This window comes from Pelophylax lessonae (genome assembly GCF_965119305.1).
Source record: "Pelophylax lessonae genome assembly, chromosome: 3".
Taxonomy (NCBI): Eukaryota; Metazoa; Chordata; class Amphibia; order Anura; family Ranidae; genus Pelophylax; species Pelophylax lessonae.
Genome location: NC_138770.1, coordinates 195,340,798 through 195,362,810, shown reverse-complemented (window position 1 = coordinate 195,362,810; position 22,013 = coordinate 195,340,798). Strand labels below are relative to the sequence as shown.

The following is a 22,013-nucleotide window of genomic DNA, read 5'->3' as shown; positions in this document are numbered from 1 at the left end:
ATGGTACTCAAGGCCAATTTCTGTTCCACCCCCATTAAAGGAAGGTCAAGATTCGAGCCACCGAGAAGGAGCGAGGATGAACCCAAAGAGATTCACACCATGCAATGTACGTCTTCCACATACGATGGTATATCGTTCTAGAAGTAGAGTTCCTAACTTTTAACAGTGTAGGAATCACCAACTCCGATAAACCTCTATCCTTCAGCGCCTGGCATTCAACAGCCAAGCCATCAAAGCCAGCGACTGTAAATCAGGATGGAAGATCAGGCCTTGGGACAGCAGATCTTTCTTGAAAGGAAGCTTCCGAGGAACGCTGACGACCAGCCGTACAAGATTGGCGTACCAAGCCAGATGAGGCCAGTCCGGAGCTACTAAGATGACCGGAATCCATTCTGCCTCGATCCTGCATAGAAGTCTTGGCAGAAGCTTGAGAGGAAAGAAGGTGTAAATCAGATGATACTGACCCACGGGGCTATCAGAGCGTCTCTGGCGTTCGCCAGAGGATCCCGTGACCGAGCCACAAGCCTCTGCACCTTTCTGTTGAGCCGAGATGCCAACAATTCCACCTCGGGGATGCCCCACCAGAGACACAACTGATAAAACACCTCCAGGTGAAGAGACCATTTTCGCTTGGTCCAACACCTGCCAGTTTTCCACCCTGGGAATGTGTACAGCGGTGAGGGCTGGAACGAACCGTTATGCCCACCTTAGAATGCCGGCTACCTCCAGAGCTGCAAGGACACTTTTTGTGACCCCTTGGTGAGTGACATAAGCCACGGCTGTGGCACTGTCCGATTGAAATCCCTGAAAACGATCCGTCCAATAGTTCAGGCACAGTCTGATCGCTCAGGGTTCCAAGAGATTGATCAGTAGTCTGGACTCTTCCAGCGTCCAGATCCCCTGAGCAGAAGGTTTGTCGAGGACACCTCCCCAGCTGGACAGGCTGGCATTCGTGATAACCACAAGGGGAGGAAGGATTTGCCCAGCCGAAGCACCAGAGAACGAAGCCACAATATCGGGGACTTCTTCGTTACCCGACTCAGCCAAATCCGATTGTCCAGAGACTGCAGAGTCCTGTCCCATTTGGTCAGAATCCCCCCCTTGTAGGGAACTTGTATGGAACCGCCTCAAAAGGTAGACACCATCAGGCCCAGCACCCGCATGCAAGTCCTGAGGGATGACCATCTGCTGGACAGCAGGAGACGAATCGCAGCCTGCAATTTCTCCTGAGGAAGCGTGTGACGCGAAATGGCAGTCGATAAGGGATACATGTCTGAGGTCCTAGCCGCCATTCTACTGCTAGTTTGGCGGCTTACATAGTAAGTGCATTACTTACATTTGCCATAACTACATTACACTTTATAGACCTTTCATATGGATTTGTAGCAATATTTTGCACATGTTTTTATCTGACCACTTAGCTTGCAGAGAGATTCAGTGTTTTATTACATTTTTTGTGTATTAATTTATTTTAAATAAATACTACACTTATCGGTTTTCTTCCAGGAACCGATCGCTTCCCATTCGTTGGTTCAGACCTTTGTTCGGGTAATGTTACGTTTGCTTCTGCAACGAAGCCACCATTGGGGAATTAGGACTTAAATGAGGTGTTGGCAGTTTTACAAAAACAGCCTTTTGAGGCTCTGGGGCAGGTTCCCCATTGGTTCTTTTGACCAGAAAACTGGTCTTTTTGATTGCAATAACTTTGGCTAGAAGGGTATTGGAACTAGCAGCTCTTTCTTGTAAAGAGTTATTCTTGATTTTTCCTCAAGATAGGGCGATTCTATATCCACACCCAGGTTTTTTGCCCAAGGTGGTGTCCACCTTTCATTTGAATCAGGACATTATACTACCTTCCTTTTTTCCAGATCCTCACTCAGAGGAGGAAAAAAGTTATTGCATTCTCTTGATGTAATACGTGCACTTAAGTTTTACTTAGAGAAATCAGCTCGGATTTGCAAGACCGAGAACTTGTTTGTACTGCCAGAAGGGCCCACGAAGGGGTTGGCAGCATCGAAGACTACGATTTCTTTTTGGATTCGCCAGGTTATTATCCAGGCGTATGGTATAGTAGGGAAGGTTCCACCTTTTCCTGTAAAGGCATATTCTACCAGAGGCGCAGGTGCCTCTATGGCTCAGATTTTTAAGGCCCTGACCTGGTCGTCGGTGCATACGTTCACTCATTTCTATCGGGTGGATCTTGAGACCCAGGAGGAATCTGCATTTGGCCTCAGTGTTCTGCAGGCAGTGGTTTAATCCTTTTTGTGGTCAGATGGCGGTATTTTTTGGTGTCCCCCTCCCCTTAGATGCATTGCTTTGGGACATCCCATATGTTATGATTTAAGGCTCTGTGTCCTGTGATGTACAAAAAGAAAAATTGATTTTTTTAAACAGACTTACCTGTAAAATCTATTTCCTGTAGTACACCACGGGACACAGAGGTCCCTCCCCTCTTCTATGGGGTCTTTACTGCTTGCTACAAAACTGAGGTACTTCCTGTGTGGGAGGGGTTATATAGGGGGGCATCCTTTCTGATTGGTTAAAATTGTCCTTCACCTAAAGGTGGCTATATAACCCCATATGTTATGATTTATGGCTCTGTGTCCCATGATATATTTCAAGAAATGGATTTTACAGGTAAGTCTGTATTAAAAAAATCTATTTTTTTTGTAATAAAAAAAAAAAAATTGGCCCTTTAGGGTCGTTGGGCGGAAGCAATGTCCGACATAGCTGCAGTACTCCAAGGGCATAGACTTTTTGCCAAGCACCACTGAGGAGTGGATAGTTTTTCCCGCTACCGAGGGCTCTGGAAAGCAGGGAAAAAGACCGGGAAGTTGCAGGAGGGGGGTGGGCATCTCTTCTGCCGCCCATAAAAGTGATCCCTCTGTAAATCTGCCGCTCTGACCACATTTATGTGAAAGAGGACTGCCGGCAGGGGAGGAAAATACCAGGGTTATGGCAGCTATCTGCTGCCATAACTACGTCATTTAACATAAAAATAGCGACCTAAATACACAGTAGGCAGTCCAGAAATGATTAAAGGAGAAATACAGCCAAAGCTTCCAAACAGCCCAAACTGACAGTCACCAGCTCTCCGCTCACAGAGAGCTCTGAGAACCGAGTGATCAGTGGAGTTTGATCGCTTGGTTTGGATGGCAGGGGACATCTACCTAGGTAAGTACTGAAATTCTGTTTTAAGGTACATTGTGGAAGCTTGACATTGGCACATTTAAAATGCTTTCTGGCATAGTAATCATAATTGTAGTCCATGGTTTCTGTTTAAATTCACAAATAAACTCAAAATAATTCTGAAATGTGTGATATTTTAAATGTATTTTACACTAAATTGTAATATATTATTTTTTTATAGATATAATACTAACCTTTTATACTCACCTACAGACAACATAAAGACATACCACAGCACCAATAACAGACATAGTATAACTTTATCACTAAGCATTGAAAGGTTCAACAAGACTACCTCCTGTGCTGTGTCTCTAATGAACTCGCAGGATAAAGTTGGTGTTAAGTAAAATTTATCATCATCTCCATTTTCATTATCCTTCTTAATGCAAGGCTTCTCCTTTTCCTCCATGCTTATAATGTCCACGTCCTCATCCACTTCTCTTTCTTTTTTAAGAATCTTCTCCAACTCCTCTATCTTATGACAGAGAGCCTCAGAAGAAGAATAAGAGGAAGGTAAAGCTAGAAAATACACAATGTAAAAATTCACCATCATTCAACTGATATTAATATCCAGGCAAGACAACATGTTAAGAGGTGACTGATTTTGGCAACTGCATGGAGCACACCACGACTGCTGTATATGCAGGATAAGGTGCACCTATTCATCTATTAATGCTGCCATATTTTGATAGTCACCTTTAGTACTGATGGTGAATATGGTTAGTGTGACGTCAGAGGCTCGGCTTCTCCCACCTTTACACCGAGCCTGTGACGTCACACTAACAATATTTAGGTATCAGCGGTGAGTTGAGGATTTAAAAAGCTTGTTTTTAGTTTATCCCTTGTTTTAGTGAAAAAAAGGTTATAGAGAGCACTATGGTTCTCTCCCCTTTTTGTTCCATGGCATGTTTTAAAAATGATGAGTAAAAGTACACTTTGACCACTCAAATTGAATCCAGACAAAAGAAGAGAGATACAGAGTCATCCAGAGGAGGAGTGTATAGGGCATATTGGACTCTGTAATGGGGTCTGACTCAGGAGGTGAGCGGGCACATAGTAAGTATAGAGGTGGTGGTTCACTGAACACAGCTGTGAAGATTTCATTGTCCGTCACAAGTTTTTTGACAGTGGTGTAAAACAGGACACTTTTATGCGCATATAGTAGAGACTAATGCTGGCCATACACGTAAAGATTTTTGGATGAGAATGTTTGTACGAACATTTGTACGAAAATTCTTGAATGTAATTTCTGAGCGATAACCACATACACTGCCCGAAAATTCATCGATCAAGAAACGTTTTCCTTCCTGTCCCATCAAATTTTCCAATCACTGCAGTCGAAAATGGACATCGATTTAACCCCACTGAAAATTAGAAAATCAAACTAATTTTCTTAAAACTATAATTCCCGAACGAAAATCTATATGTGTATGGTCAGCATAAGAGACATTTATAAATTCATTTGTTGAATGTTATTTTTCGCTCGATGCATTGAAAAGGATGTATTACATTATATGAATGAATTGCGCTGCACTATCATGTACATCATTTCTAAAAATTGGGGTGTAAGCAGTGGAAACACTGAAGAGAATGTGAGCAGCAATTTGGTTTCCTTAGTGATTAGGCGCTATATTTTATTTTCATTGATATTTTGTATAGCTGGAGTCACATATTGATTTGTAATTCTAGTAGAGGTTGCGCTGATTGTGTTACACTTATTTAACTGCTTGTATGATTGGGTTACTAATTTTTCCAGAAATCTGCAATAAGGTACAAGTCAAATTTTAGGCAACCTCTGCAATATAAATTCAATTTTCGGTGAGATCCTCCCAAAGGGTTAATTGCTTCTTAAGGGGTGCAGGTACTTCATTTTTCCTTATTAGAAGACTGCAAGGGCACCAGCTGATTAATAATGAAAAAGTCACTCCTATTCAGATTCACTTTGCACACTGACATAACCAAACAAATAGCTATTTCTTCAGAAGCTGGGTAAAACACTAGTAGATTTTTCAAGTGAACGTTCATATGAAAATTGGATCAAAAAGTAGATCAAAATGTAGTTTGCTTTTAACCACTTAAGCCCCGGAAGATTTTACCCCCTTCCTGACCAGGGCCTATTTTGCGATTTGGCACTGCGTGAATTTAACGGACAATTGCGCGGTCATGCGACGCTGTACCCAAATGAAATTGACGTCCTTTTTTTCCCACAAACAGAGCTTTCTTTTGGTGGTATTTGATCACCTGTGCGATTTTTTGATCATGCGCTATAAACAAAAAAAGAGCGCCAATTTTGCAAAAATAATATTTTTCACATTTTTTATATGAAATTCCCCCCCAAAAAAATGTAAAAATCAAAATTTAACATTTTAGGCCAATTTGTTTTGTGCTACATATGTTTGGTAAAAAAAAAAAAAAAATCGCAATAAGCGTATTTTGATTGGTTTGCGCAAAAGTTATTGCGTTTACTAAGGGAAAGATTTTTGTCATTTTTTTTTTTTGAGTAATGGCGGCGATATGCGATTTTTTTTGCGGGACTGCGACAGACAGATCCGACCCTTGACTGACATTTTTGACACTTTTGGGGATACCAGTGACATTACTACAGTAATCAGTGCTATACATATGCACTGTTACTGTAAAAATGACACTGGCAGGGAAGGTGTTAACTTTATTAGAGATGCAGTGGCTGTGTGTGTCCCTAGGGGCGTGCTTCTTACTGTTGTGGGATGTGGCTTTTCATGTAACAGCAGATATATACGATCCTACATAGCAGGACCGTATGATCTCTGCTGTTACATAAGGGAGAATGACAGGCGGCTTTGTTTACATTAGCCGCCTGCCTTTCTCCCTCTGTAAACGACGATCGCGAGTGAGCGGCGGACATTGGGTCCGCTGCTCACACGCGCGGGGGGTCCGCGAGCGAGCAGGAGCGCGCCTCTGGCGGCGCACGCTCGCTCCCTAGAGCCTCACAGGCTAGTGACGTACCCCTACGTCACTTTGCCTGTGAGGGGCTGACTGCCGCCGTATATAGTCGTGCGGCAGTCGGTAAGTGGTTAACATTCGATTTTGGAGTGAATGGACCTTACCAAATGAAAACCACATACACTGTTAGAGTTTCGCTTGTTTGAAAAAAAATGAAATCCTGCTTCTTAAAATTTTCTCATCACTGCAGTTGAAAGCGAATGTCAATTTGACCATATTAATGATTAGAAAACTGAATGAACATTTTTAACTAGTTCAGCATAGACAGCACATCCAAATAGTGAAGTGTTAACCACAAGCTGTTGGCTGCTATATCTGTCCAGAATGAAAGTAGAAGCGACAATGATTTTGTCACTCATCAGCCAGGGAAGCATGAAACCGAGCAGATCTCTGCTTGGTTAGATGTTTGGAGGACAGAGGAGATATGGGTATCTTTTAAAATTCCAATGTCTCCATAGAGAGTATCTGTCACCTGCCCAATGCTATCACATGGGGGTTTATTAACACCTTGTGATAGCAAAGTTAAAGAAAAAAAAAAGAAAATTATAAAATTTATTTAAAAAATAAATAAACGTAATGCCCATTGCCCTGCTTACCTCTACAATGTGCACACAAGTGTCAACCACAATCGCAGCACATGAGGTACTGCGGCAAATGTCAGAGCAAGGCCCCTAATTCTAGCTTCAGAGCTCCAAGTTATATCTAAACTGATGAGTTGTAAAGGTTTTAACCCTCCTCTTATGTTGGCTTTCCGTTACTATCCATGATATTAACGGGTCGGTTTTGACCCGTGTCTTATATCAGCCATAAAATACCCTCTGAACAATTCTTTATCATCCAATTTGTTTCTTACCTCTTGGTTACCTTGTTAGGCTTCTTTATCCTTGAAAAACTGGATTTTTGAGTTACCGTAAAATCCTTTTCTCTTAAGCTCATTGACAGACGCAGATTCCATCTCCTTTACTAAATTTTATAAGGTTGATGTGCTGGCATCGGCGGATGCCTCTTTTGGCCGCAAGGTTTTGCTGGCTGCTGTTTGAGGGGACCTTTGGTCTACCTCGGGGGGTTCTGTTTTTTTCAGGTGGGTCTCATCTTCTTGTTTCGATGAGTCCTCTGTTCTTCTAGTTGGCTCCGTTTTGGCCTTCTGGATTGGATTTTTTCTGTTATCCCACCCCTCATTTATGGCACTGCTTTGGGACGTCCCTAAGGATATTAAGAGATGGAATCTGCGTCTGTCAATGAGCGACAGAGAAAACTGGATTTTTGACTTACCGTAAAATCCTTTTCTCTTAAGCTCATTGACAGACGCAGGACCCGCCCCTCTATTTTGAGTTGGGTTGGTTTGATTTCTCTGACACTGCTTTGTTACATAACTGACATCCTATAGCAGGGAGAGAGAGGGTATACCCCCCTGGGACTGCCCATAGGTGTAGCCAGAACTTTTTTTCTGCCTAGTGTCCTACTCCTGTAAAACCAATCAGAAAAGATTGGTTTTAATATTTTTGGTGTGACCCCTTAGACCTTTCTTTTGATAGCATACCTGTCATTTTCAAATTTAAAAAATGGTAAAATAAAGTCAGCAACTCTGAAATGTATTGGTCCTGTTTCTTTACTTTATTTAGAGAAGCAGACAAGCAGGTAAAGAGATAGGCCCCTCCCTAACTACAGCTCACAGGGTTGAGAGGTGATTGGCTGTCAGTGTTACTAAGCTGAGAGTGTGTTTATGATTTCAGTTTTGGCACTTATAAGTGTCCTATAATCCTATATTATAACTGGGTCAGAATTGACCCTAACACCATAAACGTCTTAATTTTCACCACAGTATTTTATTATTTAGTGAAAAGGATTCTTTTTCTATTACATTGTTTAAATAGAGGTTCCTGACAAAGTAAAAAAATCTTGATGCAATAAACAAATTTATGTGATACTTATAGACATTCAAAACCTGAAAACGGGTCGGTTCTGACCCTAACACAAGAGGAGGGTTAAAAGTGTTGCCTATGAAGATTTTTGGGTACAGTTGTTTTTTCACAATATCACGGGCGAACACAATTTGGAGACTTGTTCGTTTCTTATCCATTTACTCAATGCAACCCCATCTTTCATATTTAGCCAGAAATGGGTATTATTTTGCGTTTGTGTGAAATAAAAATAATTTTATTATATTTTTTCCTGAAAATATGTGATTAATTAACAGTTGCGCAAATATTGTGCAACATAAAAAATGCAACCACTATCTTTTTATTCTACAATGCCTCTGCTGTCAGAAAATATATTATGTTCTGAAGGTTTTAAGTAATTTTATGGCCAAAAATGCAGATTTTTACATGTGTGCAAAGTGGTTAAAACAAAGAAAAAAAAAATTGAATGAAAATCTACTAGTTTATAACCAGCTTTAGAGTAAGCCTGCCCCAAGTCTCTCCTCATTAACATACAATGTAAGAAGCCCAGCTTCTACATTTTTAACTTTTTGTTAGGACAGAGTGTTCAAATCTAGTTACAAGTAATAATAAAGATCTGCCTGCACAGTACAGACAGGGTTAATTATAGCAAACACAGCTGCCCAGACCCCTTGTAAACCTACAGAACTACCTTTCCTTTGCATGGAAAGTGCAGAATAAAGCATCTAAAAAAGGTAAGCCGCCATTAAGTTTTTTTTTTTGTTATATTATTATGTGAATGTTATCCCAATTTGGAAAATGGAATTTTTGACTTACCGTGAAATCCATTTCTCTGATGTTCATTGATGGACACAGCTCCTGATCTTCTTAATCATTGAGTTTTATGGCCCCTAGGCGGAAAAAAGTCTGGCTACGCCTATGGGCAGTCCCAGGGGGTATACTCCCTCTCTCTGCTATAGGTACTCCGTTTTGTTACAAGCAGTATCAGAAGAATTACAACTCCACAGAGGGGTGGGTGCTGTGTCCGTCAACGAACATCAGAGAAATGGATTTCACGGTAAATCAAAAATCCCATTTTCTCTTTTGTTCATTGATGGATACAGCTCCTGATCTTAACTACTGGGGCATCCCAAAGCAGTGTTAAACAAGAGGGGTGGGAAAGCGAAAAATAAAATTCTCAAGGCTAAACCTATAGCCAACCAGGTAAACAGGAGCTCAACCAAAACAACAGGAGCCTACCTGAAAAGAACAATACACCCTCAAAGAGGACCATGTCCTCTAAACTGCTGCCTGCAAAACTTTGCAGCCAAAAGGAAGCATCTGCAGATGCCAACACATCCAATTTATAGAACTTTGTGAAAGTGTGCACCAATGACCAGGTGGCCGCCTTGCAAACCTGCGTCACTGACGCTTGATGACGGAAGGCCCAGGAGGCACTGAGCGCCCGAGTAGAATGCGCCTTAACAGGGAAAGGAGGAACCTGACCCTTGATGGAATAGGCTCGAACCACCGCCTGATCCATCTGGAAATGGTCCAAGAGGAAGCAGACAACCCTTTCTGAAGCTCATCCGTGAGCACAAATAGTGAGTCTGACTCCGTGGCTGCCAGGTACACCCGAATTGCCTGGACCACATCCAAGGCATGCACGGCAATTTCCTTCAAATGTTTTGGCCTGGGACACAGGAAAGGCAACACAATGTCTTCATTCAAATGAAAATCAAAGACAACCTTTGGAAGGAATGACGGAAAGGGGCGAAGAACCACCTTATCTCTGTGAGCCACCAAGTAAGGCGAACGACAGGATAACTACGCCAATTCCGACACCAAAAAGGCCACCTTCTGGGACAGTGTAAGCAGGGAAATCTCCCGAAGATTCTCAAAGGGAGGCTTCTGAAGAACTGAAAGCGCCAAACTGAGGTCTCAAGGCAGTAACAGAGACTGCACTGGATGAGCCAAGTTCCGAACTCCCTGAAGAAAGTTACGCACCAGGGAGTGTGTGGCCAAGGGCTGTTGAAAGAAGACTGCTAAGGCCGACACCTGTCCTTTGATAGTACTCAAGGCCAGTTTCTGCTCAACCCCCAGTTGAAGGAAGGTCAAGATCCGAGCCCCCAAAAAGGAACGAGGATGAAACCCAAGAGACTCACACCACGCAATGTACGTCTTCCATGTACAATGGTAGATCTTCCTAGAAGTAGATTTCCTAGCTTTTAACAGCAACAGAATCGCCGACTCCGAAAAACCTCTATCCATCAGCACCTGGCGTTCAACGGCCAAGCAGTCAAAGCAAGTGACTGTAAAGCAGGATGACAGATTGGTCCTTGGGACAGCAGATCCTCCAAACGCCTGCCAACTGGGGTAAACCACCTGCCGGTTTTCCACCCCGGGAATGTGTACGGCAGAGAGGGCTGGAACAAATGGCTCTGCCGACCCTAGAATGTCGGCGACCTCCAGGAAACTTTTTGTGCCCCCCCCCCCCCCCCCCGGTGATTGACACAAGCCACGGCAGTGGCCATGTTCGATTGAATACGCACTGGACGATCCGTCCAATGTTTCAGGCACAATTTGATCGCTCAGAGTTCCAAGACATTAATCGGCAGTCTGGACTGTTCCAGTGTTCAGATCCCAAGCAGAATTTTTGCAGAGGACGCCTCCCCAACCAGATAGGCTGGCATCCATGGTGACCACTGTCCAATACAAGGGGAGGAAGGATTTGCCCAGCCGAAGCGCTGGAGACCGAAGCCACCATATCAGGGAATCTTTCGTTCCCCAGCTCAGCCGGATCTGATAGTCCAGAGACTGCAGAGTCTTGTCCCATTTGTCCCATTTGGCCAGAATTTCCCTTTGCAAGGGCCTTGTATGGAATTGTGTAAATGGAACCGCTTTGAAGGTAGACACCATCAGGCCCAGCAACCGCATACAAGTCCTGAGGGATGACCACCTGCTGGACAGCAGGAGACAAATCGCAGCCTGCAGTTTCTGGAGTTTGTCCAGAGGAAGGAGCACTCTGGCTAAGGCCGAGTCCAGAATCAGACCCAGATAGTCCAGCATTGTGGGCGGAATCAGAGCAGAATTCTGAAAATTCAGAATCCAGCCAAACTCCCACAGAGTTCGTACAGCGATTTCCAGGAGGTCGTCCAAGTAGCCTAGCACCACGATCCCCCATTGGCGTAACAATGCTAGCACCGGGACTTTTGTGAAGACCCAAGGAGCCAAGGCGAGATCAAAGGGTAACGCCACAAACTGATAATGCTCCTCTCCCACGGCAAAGCGGAGGAAGCGCTAGTGACTGGCACATATTGGAATGTGAAGGTAAGTATCTTTGATGTTGATCGAGGCAAGAAAATCCCCCTGATGCAGGGATGCCACTACTGTGCAAATGGACTCCATTCTGAACTTCTACACCCGCAAAAGCAGTTCAGGACCTTGAGGTCCAGGATTGGACGAACCTTGCCTTCCTTCCTGGGAACTGTAAACAGGTTTGAGTAAAAACCCAGAAAATGTTCAAGTGTCGGAACTGGGACAATCACCCCTTGAAGTAACAGGTCTTGTACCACCCCAAACAGACCCTGTAAGCGGTTGGAAGGAAAAAAACCTTGCCAGGGGGGGTATGAGCGAAACTCGATCTTGTAGCAAGACCGTATGACTTTGTGGACCCACTTGTCTTGTACGGGTCCAGAAAGCAGCGAAGATGTCTCCCCACCCCCGATATGGGTGAGAGCGCACCTTAATGCTGAAGGAGCCTTGTCTGGGGGGTCCACCACCGGTGGAACAGTCCACTTTTTAAGAAGGGACTCCTCATAGGGGTACTGCATAGATAATTGCATAGGGACCACAAGGGGACGTTTTGGCCATTGCCACTCTTAAGCAACCATTCTACCAAAATAGGTGGGGAAAGGAAACACCTTTGCCACTCTGGATGGCTTGTGAGTGCCAAAGGGAACCGACACCTCCGTTGCAGCTTCAGCTGCGTCCTCCATGTTTAAGGTCTCACACACAGATACATTTTGTGCGCGGTTGCAGAAGTGGAGGAATCATCCTCACTAGCTGAGAACTCAGAGCACGAGGTTGCAGACCCAGCAGAGTGTCTCAGGTCCGCGGCGGCCGAATTGGACTCAGGATCTAAGGAGACAGGATCTAAGGAGACAGATGAGGACGGGGAAGGCGGGGGCGCTTTTTGCTAACCCGTTGCCTTAAAACCACCTCCACCTGGGACACACAGGACTCCAGGACCACTGTCAGTGCATCGATGGTTGGGACCCGGAGGGCCCATCAGCCTCTGAGAGGGGATCAGGTGGAGAAATGTGCTCCAAAGACCATGCGTCAATAGGGGGGACCCCACAAAAAAATGGGACTTTTAAACCGTAAAATCCATTGCTTTGAGTTCGACAGACACATCGCTACATAAAATCATAACTACTGGGTTATATTGCCTCCATCAGGAGTAGGACTAGGCAGAAAAAAAAACACCTGACTAAGCCCATGGGCCGTCCTCAGCTGGTTAATAACCCCACTCTCTGCTCTAGGTAATCAGTTTAGTAGCAAGCAGTATTAGAAGTATCAGAACTCCATAGAGGGGTGGGTGCTGTGTCCATCAATCAACTCAGAGAAATGGATTTTACGGTAAGCACAAAAATCCCATTTTCTCTTTCGTTCATCGACGGACACAGAGCTCCATAAATCATAAATACTGGGATGTCCAAAAGTAGTGCCGAAAGGAAAATGAGGGGTGGAGAAAATAACCCAAGGCTAAACATAAGAGCCCTTAACCGGGTCACAGGAGACCAGTCTGAAGAATAAGGGTTTAAAGAAAAAACACCCCTCAAGAGGAAACAGCCCCTCTTAAACAGCGGCCTGCAAAACTTGACGGCCAAAAGCATCCGCAGATGCCAAAGTATCTACCCTATAGAATTTTGTAAGGGTTTGCATGGACGACCAAGTGGCCACCTTAAAAAGTTTGATATTGAAGCCTGATGATGGAAGGCCTAAGAAGCACTGAGCGCCCGAGTAGAATATTCCGTGACAGGGAAAGGTGGAGCCTGACCTTTAATGGAATAGGCTTGAGTCACCGTCTGTCTCATCCATCTGGAGATGGTAGCCGAAGAAGCGGCCAGCCCTTTTCTTGTCCTGTCCGTAACCCTAAAAAGCGAGTTTGACCTCCGAAAGGACAGGGTACGCAAGGCAAATTCCTTGGGATAAGCTGGCTTGGGACACAAGGAAGGCAAAACAATGTCCTCATTCAAATGGAAGTCAGAGACAACTTTGTGCAGGAATGATGGGCAGTAACAAAGAACCACTTTATCCCTATGGACCACTATATAGGGACTGTGACCTAATAATGCTGCCAATTTCGATACCCTGCGGGCCAAGGTAATCGCCTTCAAAAATGTCACCTTCTGGGATAACGTAGGCAAGGGAATCTCCTGAATATTCTCAAATGGAGGTTTCTGGAGAACCGAATGTACTAAATTTAAATCCCATGGTGGCAAAAGAGACCGTACAGGTGGAGCCACATGTCGAACTCCCTGAATGAAGGTACGAACTAAACAGTGCGTGACTAGGGATCGCTGAAAGAAGATTGCCAGGGGAGAAACCTGGCACTTTTTGGTATTCAAGGACAACTTCTGATCAACGCCCTGCTGAAGAAAGGTTAAGATCTGAAGAAAGCCACAGAAAAGGATCGAAGATGAGCGCCAATCGACTCACACCAAGAAATGTACGCTTTCCACATGCGATGGTATATCTTGGTGGAAGACGACTTCCTCACCTTCACCATAGTATGGATCACTGATCCAGACAGACCTCTATCCCTCAGTACCAGGCTTTCAATAGCTAAACCATTAAAACCAGCGACTGTAAAGCAGGATCGGCCCTTGGGAAAACTGGTCTTCTCTGAGAGGAAGCCCCCCAAGGGACATTTACAGTCACCAGGATGACTGTAATATCCTCACAGGAACTGCAGAAGAAGCCTTGGCCGAGGAGGATACTGGCTTTACCGTGGTCCTTGGACGCCTGCGGCATCCATCAGAGAACCCCGTGATCTCGACATGAACTTCAGTATCGTTCTGTGGAGCAGAACCTGCTAAAGGCGCTGCATGTAAGACTGAAGGTGGATACCACCAGACTCAGAACCTGTATGCAAAATGGGAGAGAGAATTATCTATGTGACAGCATCCGGTAAATCATGGCCTGCGGTCCCTAAAGTTTGTTCAGAGGAAGGACCACCCTGGTCAGAAATAGAATCAGACCTAAGTAAATCAATTCCCTGGACAGGGATAGGGGGGACCTTCGGTAGTTCAGACATCCCCTTAACCTTTTAAGGAAATAAATCTGCACAAGGAGACTCAGGACCTAAAAAACCTGAAAAGGACATGCTTTGTACCCCTTTCTGGGTACCCCAAAAGAAAAAAATTTGCGGATTTCCTTAACGCTAACCAAAGAACTCCCCGGGGGTGGAAGCCAGTGAAGATGTCCCCCCACCCCAATAAAGGGTGAGGGCAGACCTTCATGCTGAAGAAGGAGTCTTGTCTGCTGGATCGGGGAACCTAGCTCTAGGCTTAACCGACCCAGGTTGCTTGGAACCTCCTGGGGAAGATTTAATGATCTATTTCCTTTATTTTCTGTCCCAGAAGCACAAAATAATTTTCTATGGGCTGAGGAGTGCCTCCGTCTGCGACGAGGTTCCTTCCTTTCCTTGACTGTGGCAGGAAGGTACTCTTCCCCTCATGATACCCTTATTGATGTCATCCAGGGAAGCCCCAAACAAGCGACCACGTTGAAAGGGCAGATCAAAAGCTTTCTTAGAGGCTTGGTCTTCTGACCAATTCTTAAGCCACAGCACGCGCCTAATCACCACCGCTGAAACAAAGTTTGGACAGCAAAGGAGCTGTATCCAAAGCTGCATCACAAATAAACTGCAGCACATAGACCAACTGGCCTGCTATATCAACACAAGCAGCTGTGACCTGCTCACCCCCCAGGCCCTGGCACAAAAGCTTGGCCAATTCAGTTAGGGTCTGAGATATTAGGGCTGAGGCAAAGACTGGCTACAATGCCGAAACAGCCATAGTAAACATGCTGCGCGCCACAGCCTCCGCTTTCTAGTCAGCCAAGTCCTTAAAAGGATGGGGATTTCTCTACTTGGATCATGGTTGCTTTATTCAACCTGGAAACAGGAGGGTCCCCCCCTGGTGTACTAATCCACTTTTTTAAAAGTGATGCCTCAAAAGGGTAACGTACAGCAAAACGTTTGGAGACCACAAAGGGTAATTTTGGTTGTTCCCATTCCTTACAATAAAACCTGTCAAAATAGGCACCTAAGGAAACACCTTTGGAGTATGATGCGACTTGTGCGTACCAAACGACACAGCCACGCTTGTGGCTACATCAGCCGCATCCTCTATTTTTGAAATTTCACGCACTGCAGTGATAAGTGCGTCTATCAGCCCTTTTTCATTTGCTGCTGCGACCATGGAGGAATCATACTCACTATTGGATGGATCAGGGGGTGTGATATTAAATCCCCCTGGACGGCCGCGTCCACGGCGGCATCAGGCTCAGAAAAAGATGAGATACTGAGCAGAGGAAGGTGGGGGACGCTTCCTTCTGGGCCTTTGCCCACACACCACTTCCACCCGGGAGACTAAGGACTGCAGGACCGCCGTCAGTTCAACCATGGGAAGCTGGGGTTCAGAGGGACCTTACACCTTCATGAGGGGTCAATGGGGGAGTTGTGACCCTGAGGCTCCATAAGGAAAGGAAGACCTTACAGTACAAAAACGATCTTTTGGCACCACTAAAAGGATCCCCTCAAGGCTCAGGGTACCTATCAGGAGAGAGATAACAGGGACCCCCAAAGACTCACCCTATCGACCAGAGGAGCGCCGAGAATTTGAACCCAGCATCATCATGGATGCTATTCCTGCTCATATGTCCAAGGCACAGGAAAAGGAAACTAAGGAGGAAGAAGAGGAGCTTCGGCATCCCCACGAGGCTTCAGTTTTCTCCAGCATCTCCCAGACTAAAGGAAAATGGCCCCTGTGACATAATTTGGCTACACAAACATGGCCGCCAACCGGAGACAAGGCAGACTAAGGGAAAATGGCCACTATCAGCTAAAAACACTGAAGCATGCTGCCAGGATCTTTCCTGCACCCTCTGCAATGCAGCACCCTTTGCAAGGGGACCCCCCTGAAGGTAGGAAACACGTTTGGGGGAGACTCTGCTGTGCACTCTGCACCGGTCTCTGCACTGGGACCCCCCTGCACTATACCCACACTGCAAACAGCAGGGCATGCACCTAGGGGGTCTTCTACACTGGAACCCCTCTAGACTACCAGGGCGGGACACACACCATCCCAGGACTCTTACAGAGTGGGGATAGTGGGGGGAGAACCCAGGGGTCTCTGCTGCATTCTCTGCTCTGGGACCCCCACCAGACTCTAGGTCCAGAATGGGAGTGGGGAAAGCTCAGCTCAGTGAGGGATTTAAAGATGGGAGGAGGGAACCCGCCGGCAGGTCTGACTGTCCCTGGAGGTTACCCATGTCCACCCCAAAGAAAACCGCCAAAAGGGGAGAGTGTACATAACCTTCCATGGTACGGGTAATGCTCCAGACAGAACTCCTTGCCACCAAAGTAGGGCAGCTGTCGGCCAAGGAACTGCTGCGACTCAATCCCAAGCCCGGTCGTATGCGACCCTGTGAGACGTTTAACTTGCAGGCCAGCCTCGGTTTGTGAGGCTATGTTGCGGCCGACCTAACGCGTAGCTGCAATCAGAGAGATGCACGAGAGAAAACAAAAAGATGTAAGGAAGGAGAAAATTGCTAGGACCAGAAATCCTAGCCGGGAGCCTAGGTCTAGAGCAGAGAGGGGTTATATACCAGCTGAGGACGGCCCATGGGCATAGCCAGGTGTTTTTTGTTCTGCCTAGTTCTACTCCTGGAGGCAATATAACCTAGTAGTTATGATTTATGGAGCACTGTGTTCCTCGATGAATGAAAGAGAAAAAGGTATAAAAAAACCTCCGGCAGCATCACTCGGTCACTAGTAACAGAGCACCACAAGGCTCCCAGGGACCCAGGAGGGATCCCTAGGCTTCAGAAAAGGGGACAGGCAGGAAGAGGGGCCACCGCCTAGCCCCTACCAGGTACAACCCCCCACAGCTGATCGCCCGGTCACTGGCAGCACATCCCCCCATCCCCACCGCCAGCACAGCACCCTGCCCCGACCCAAGGCGGTGGACCAGGCCCCCCCCACAGCCCCAGTGTCAGTAAAGGAGGGGGGAGGGATGGGGGGGACAAGGCGCATAGGGACCACCAGACCGATGAGGGGGGTGCCTTACGGGAAGGAGGGGAACCCAGGGGTTCAACCATCCCATGAGGGGCCCCACATCCACCCCAAAACCCTCCAGCGGAGGGGGGGCACAGTCACTTACCATACCAGGAACCAGGCGGGCACATCGCTCTAGACAGAACCTCCTCTCCATCAAAATGGTAGGCTGTCGGCCAGGAGGAAAGCTGCGTCTCGGGCTGAGACCCGGTCGTATGCAACCTTGCAAGGCGTTTACCTCGCAGGCAAGCCCCCATTCAGTGGGGCTATGTCGCGGCCGACCTAGCGTGGAGCTAAGGTCTGCACATCATTGGATCTAGATTATCCAGCCCATCACCCAGCCCGGCAGTTGATTGTAGATCTCACAGGAAAAATGCAGGAGGAAAAAAATTTCTATCTAAAAAGAAAAAATTGCTAGGACCAAAGATCCCGCAAGGAACAAGGTCCTTACTGCTGACAAGCAGAAAAAAACTTAGTACCTATAGCAAAGAGTGGGAGTATACCCACTGGGACTGCCCATAGGCGTAGCCAGACTTTTTCTGCCCAGTGTCCTACTTCTGTAGGGGGCAGTATAACTCAATAGTTAAAATCAGGAGCTGTGTCCGTCAATGAACGAAAGAGAAATACACTTTAATGCTGACTTTTATTTTAAAAATTTAAGTCCACTGACCCAGAACTAGTTTGCAGTAGGAATTTGACTTTTCTCTGTCATTGTGGACCTGCATACTTGTTTAGGGCCAGTGACTCTTGAAACAAGTGGATCAGAACAACCAAGCAGTTAGAATTTTCAAATCAGCAAAAGCAGCCCCCACATTTCTCTCAAGGCAATTTTACACCTACATATAGTTAACAGTAAGCTTTGGCCATGTAATGGAGGGATAAACTGCCTTCTACTTACAAGCCTCATTGTCTATTCGAGTCAACACATCTTCAATAGATTCTCGATCATCATTTGAGTTCTCTGGATCAGGAGGAGTGTAACCATGAATGCGGCACCAGTGTACAATTTCCTTGGTTTTCAGTGGAGCAATAGTGCTGAATTTTGGCTGCTTTTCAATTATTTCTTGAAGCATTTTTTTCATGGCCACAGCTCGTTGCCACTGAAAAAAAAAAAAAAACGAACATTAAATGACAAACAGCCATGAACAGATATTCTGTGTTAGACTACTGCTAGAAAAAAAAAAAATTCTTATACTCCTCTTCCCTTCAAAGTGAGATTTTTTCCATTTTCCTTGAAAAAGCAGTGCTAGGTGTTTGAGTGGCCTAAATGTTGTCATGTGGGGGCAGGTAAATGGTCTTTAGTCCTGTATAGATATTGGCGAAGCACAGGTGTACTTTCAGGCTTTCGGCCCGGGCACTTCAGTACACTATATGTGATGCTAGAACATGGCCCTTGCTGCCTTTCACTTACGGGAAGTCTGATAATAAAAACGCTTTTACTAAGAAGTTTTTCAGTCATCAATCAGATTTAAAGCGATCATAAAATGTAACCACATGCCGACCGAAATACATATACAGCTGCAAGAAAAGGTATGTGAACCCTTTGGAATGATATGCATTTCTGCACAAATTGGTCATAAAATGTGATCTGATCATCATATAAGTCACAACAATAAATAATCACAGTCTGCTTAAACTAATACACAAAGAATGAAATGTTGCCATGTTTTTATTGAACACACCATGTAAACACTCACAGTGCATGTGGAAAAAGTATGTGAACCCCTAGACTAATGACATCTCCAAGAGCTAATTGGAGTGAGATGTCAGCCAACTGGAGTCCAATCAATGAGATGAGATTGGAGGTGTTGGTTACAGCTGCCCTGCCCTATAAAAAACACACACCAGTTCTGGGTTTGCTTTTCACAAGAAGCATTGCCTGATATGAATGATGCCTCGCACAAAAGAGCTCTCAGAAGACCTACGATTAAGAATTGTTGACTTGCATAAAGCTGGAAAGGGTTATAAAAGTATCTCCAAAAGCCTTGCTGTTCATCAGTCCACGGTAAGACAAATTGTCTATGCATGGAGAAAGTTCAGCACTGCTGCTACTCTCCCTAGGAGTGGCCGTCCTGTAAAGATGACTGCAAGAGCACAGCGCAGACTGCTCAATGAGGTGAAGAAGAATCCTAGAGTGTCAGCTAAAGACTTACAAAAGTCACTGGCAAATGCTACCATCCCGGTTAGTGAATCTACAATACGTAAAACACTAAACAAGACTGGATTTCATGGGAGGATACCACAGAGGAAGCCACTGCTGTCCAAACAAAACATTGCTGCACGTTTACAGTTTGCACAAGAGCACCTGGATGTTCCACAGCAGTACTGGCAAAATATTCTGTGGACAGATGAAACCAAAGTTGAGTTGTTTGGAAGAAACACACAACACTATGTGTGGTGAAAAAGAGGCACAGAACAACATCAAAACCTCATCCCAACTGTGAAGTATGGTGGTGCTGGCATCATGGTTTGGGGCTGCTTTGCTGCATCAGGACCTGGACGGATTGCTATCATCGAAGGAAAAATTCCCAAGTTTATCAAGATATTTTGCAGGAGAACTTAAGGCCACCTGTCTACCAGCTGAAGCTCAACAGAAGATGGGTGTTGCAACAGGACAATGACCCAAAGCATAGAAGTAAATCAACAAAAGAATTGCCTAAACAGAAGAAAATACGCCTTCTGAAGTGGCCCAGTCAGAGTCCTGACCTCAACCCGTTTGAGGTGCTGTGGCATGACCTCCAGAAAGCGATTCACACCAGACATCCCAAGAATATTGCTGAACTGAAACAAGTATTCCTGACCGTTGTGCACGTCTGATCTGCAACTACAGGAAACGTTTGGTTGAAGTTATTGCTGCCAAAGGAGGTTCAACCAGTTATTAAATCCAAGGGTTCACATACTTTCCACCTGCACTGTGAATGTTTACATGGTGTGTTCAATAAAAACATGGCAACATTTCATTCTTTGTGTGTTATTAGTTTAAGCAGACTGTGATTGTCTATTGTTGTGACTTAGATGATCAGATCACATTTTATGACCAATTTGTGCAGAAATCCATATCATTCCAAAGGGTTCACATACTTTTTCTTGCAGCTGTATATACACGTTGCAGTTTGCAAGTGGTTTACCAGGGTTATGGCTATCCGCTATAATGCGGTATTTTTTTTTTTTTCAGTCAGCGGCTGGAGGTGCTCGCTGGTGTTTCTCGCGCCCATAAAACAATCCGACGATGCAGCCAATTGGTCACAGAGGGGAACAGAGACCAGATTGTCTCTGATTGCCTCTATGGCCTTGGAGGACCAAACATCGTCATGATGTTACTTCTGGTCTAGGGCCGAAGTAAACAATTTTTTTTTTTTTTAAAGCAAAAGATCAATTTGGGGTCTTTTTGACCCCAGACCTCTCCATAACAATAACCTGTAATTTCTATTACAAGGGATGTTTACTTTCCTTGTAAAAGGAACAAAAATGATAAAAAAAAAAAATGAAAGAACCAGTGTAAAAAATGGATTTTTGTAAAATCTTACCGTAAAATCCTTTGCTCTTAGCTCATTGACAGACGTAGTCCTCGGTGATACAGCACCTTCGGGTTATGTTGCCTCCACAGGAGCAGGACTAGACAGGAAATTAAAATGCTCTGGCCACACCCTAGGGGCAGTCCCAGAGGGTATATCCTCTCTCTCTCTGCCTCAGCAAATCAGTTATGTCAAAAAGCAGTCTTTAGAGATTTTAACCCAACCCAACTCCAAAACAGAGGGGCGGGGACTACGTCTGTCAATGAGCTAAGAGAAAAGGATTTTACGGTAAGATTTTACAAAAATCCATTTTTCCTGACAGACTCCATGGCAGCACACGTATGGGTAGGCTCCGCCTCCTCTCCTACCCTATAGGACCCCACTCCCATAAATTTTTGCTCCAAGCCAGGAGCCGTGTTCCTTTTTTGTCCTCCTTCCGCAAGAGAAGTCTTACCTTATAGGATGCGTTTTCTTACATACCTGGTGGCGTGTGGCTTTCCTTGATGGTGCCTTTTCTACCTTAGTCCAGCAATCTCAGTACTACTGGGTGGACCCGGGCAATTTGAAATGATGCCGGAAGATGCCATAAATCCTGAATGAGAGGTGGGCTGCATCGCTTGGCCATACGTCCTTGCTACTAGCGGGAGGCCCTTATGCCCTGACGCACACGCTAGTCTCCGGTTGAGGAGCGTTCCAGGTCCTTCTGTCGGTGTCGGTGGTAATGTATTGCTTACTTTATATTTTATATCGTTTTGCTTCCTGGTTAGTATGGCGGCTGGAGCGCTCCTGCGTTCCAGGCCGTCGCTCTCGGCTCCTCCCCCCGCCTCCTGATTCCCAGTTGGGTGTTCATTGTGAGGCTTGGTTCCTAAGTGGTCTGCGCATGAGCGCACGCTACTTCCAGTCCTCCATGACGCGGTGGCGTCGGGGGGGGGGCGTGGCTTTACGGCTCCCGGGAAATTTAAACAGCTGATGGAGCTGTCATTCTTGGGATGTCTGTGGGCTTTTGCGGCGGCCTCCCCACGCTGTGTCTCTGCCTGTGTTTGGTAAGTCCTGTGCTGGGTCAGTCCTGCTTGAATGGGGGAGGGGAAAGGCGGCTATGGG

General features: G+C 45.6%; 1 protein-coding gene across 4 annotated transcripts in view; it reads right to left on the bottom strand.

Moving 5' to 3' along the window:
- Window positions 1–22,013, bottom strand: part of YEATS2 (YEATS domain containing 2) — a 198,148-nt gene that overhangs the window by 22,416 nt on the left and 153,719 nt on the right. For all 4 annotated transcript variants that reach the window (XM_082252197.1, XM_082252199.1, XM_082252196.1 and 1 more), the window contains exons 24-25: window positions 18,296–18,497; window positions 3,485–3,708 (exon numbers count right to left, since the gene is read on the bottom strand). In XM_082252197.1, the coding sequence (XP_082108323.1) occupies window positions 3,485–3,708; window positions 18,296–18,497 (426 nt within the window). The remainder of the gene's footprint in view (window positions 1–3,484; window positions 3,709–18,295; window positions 18,498–22,013) is intronic.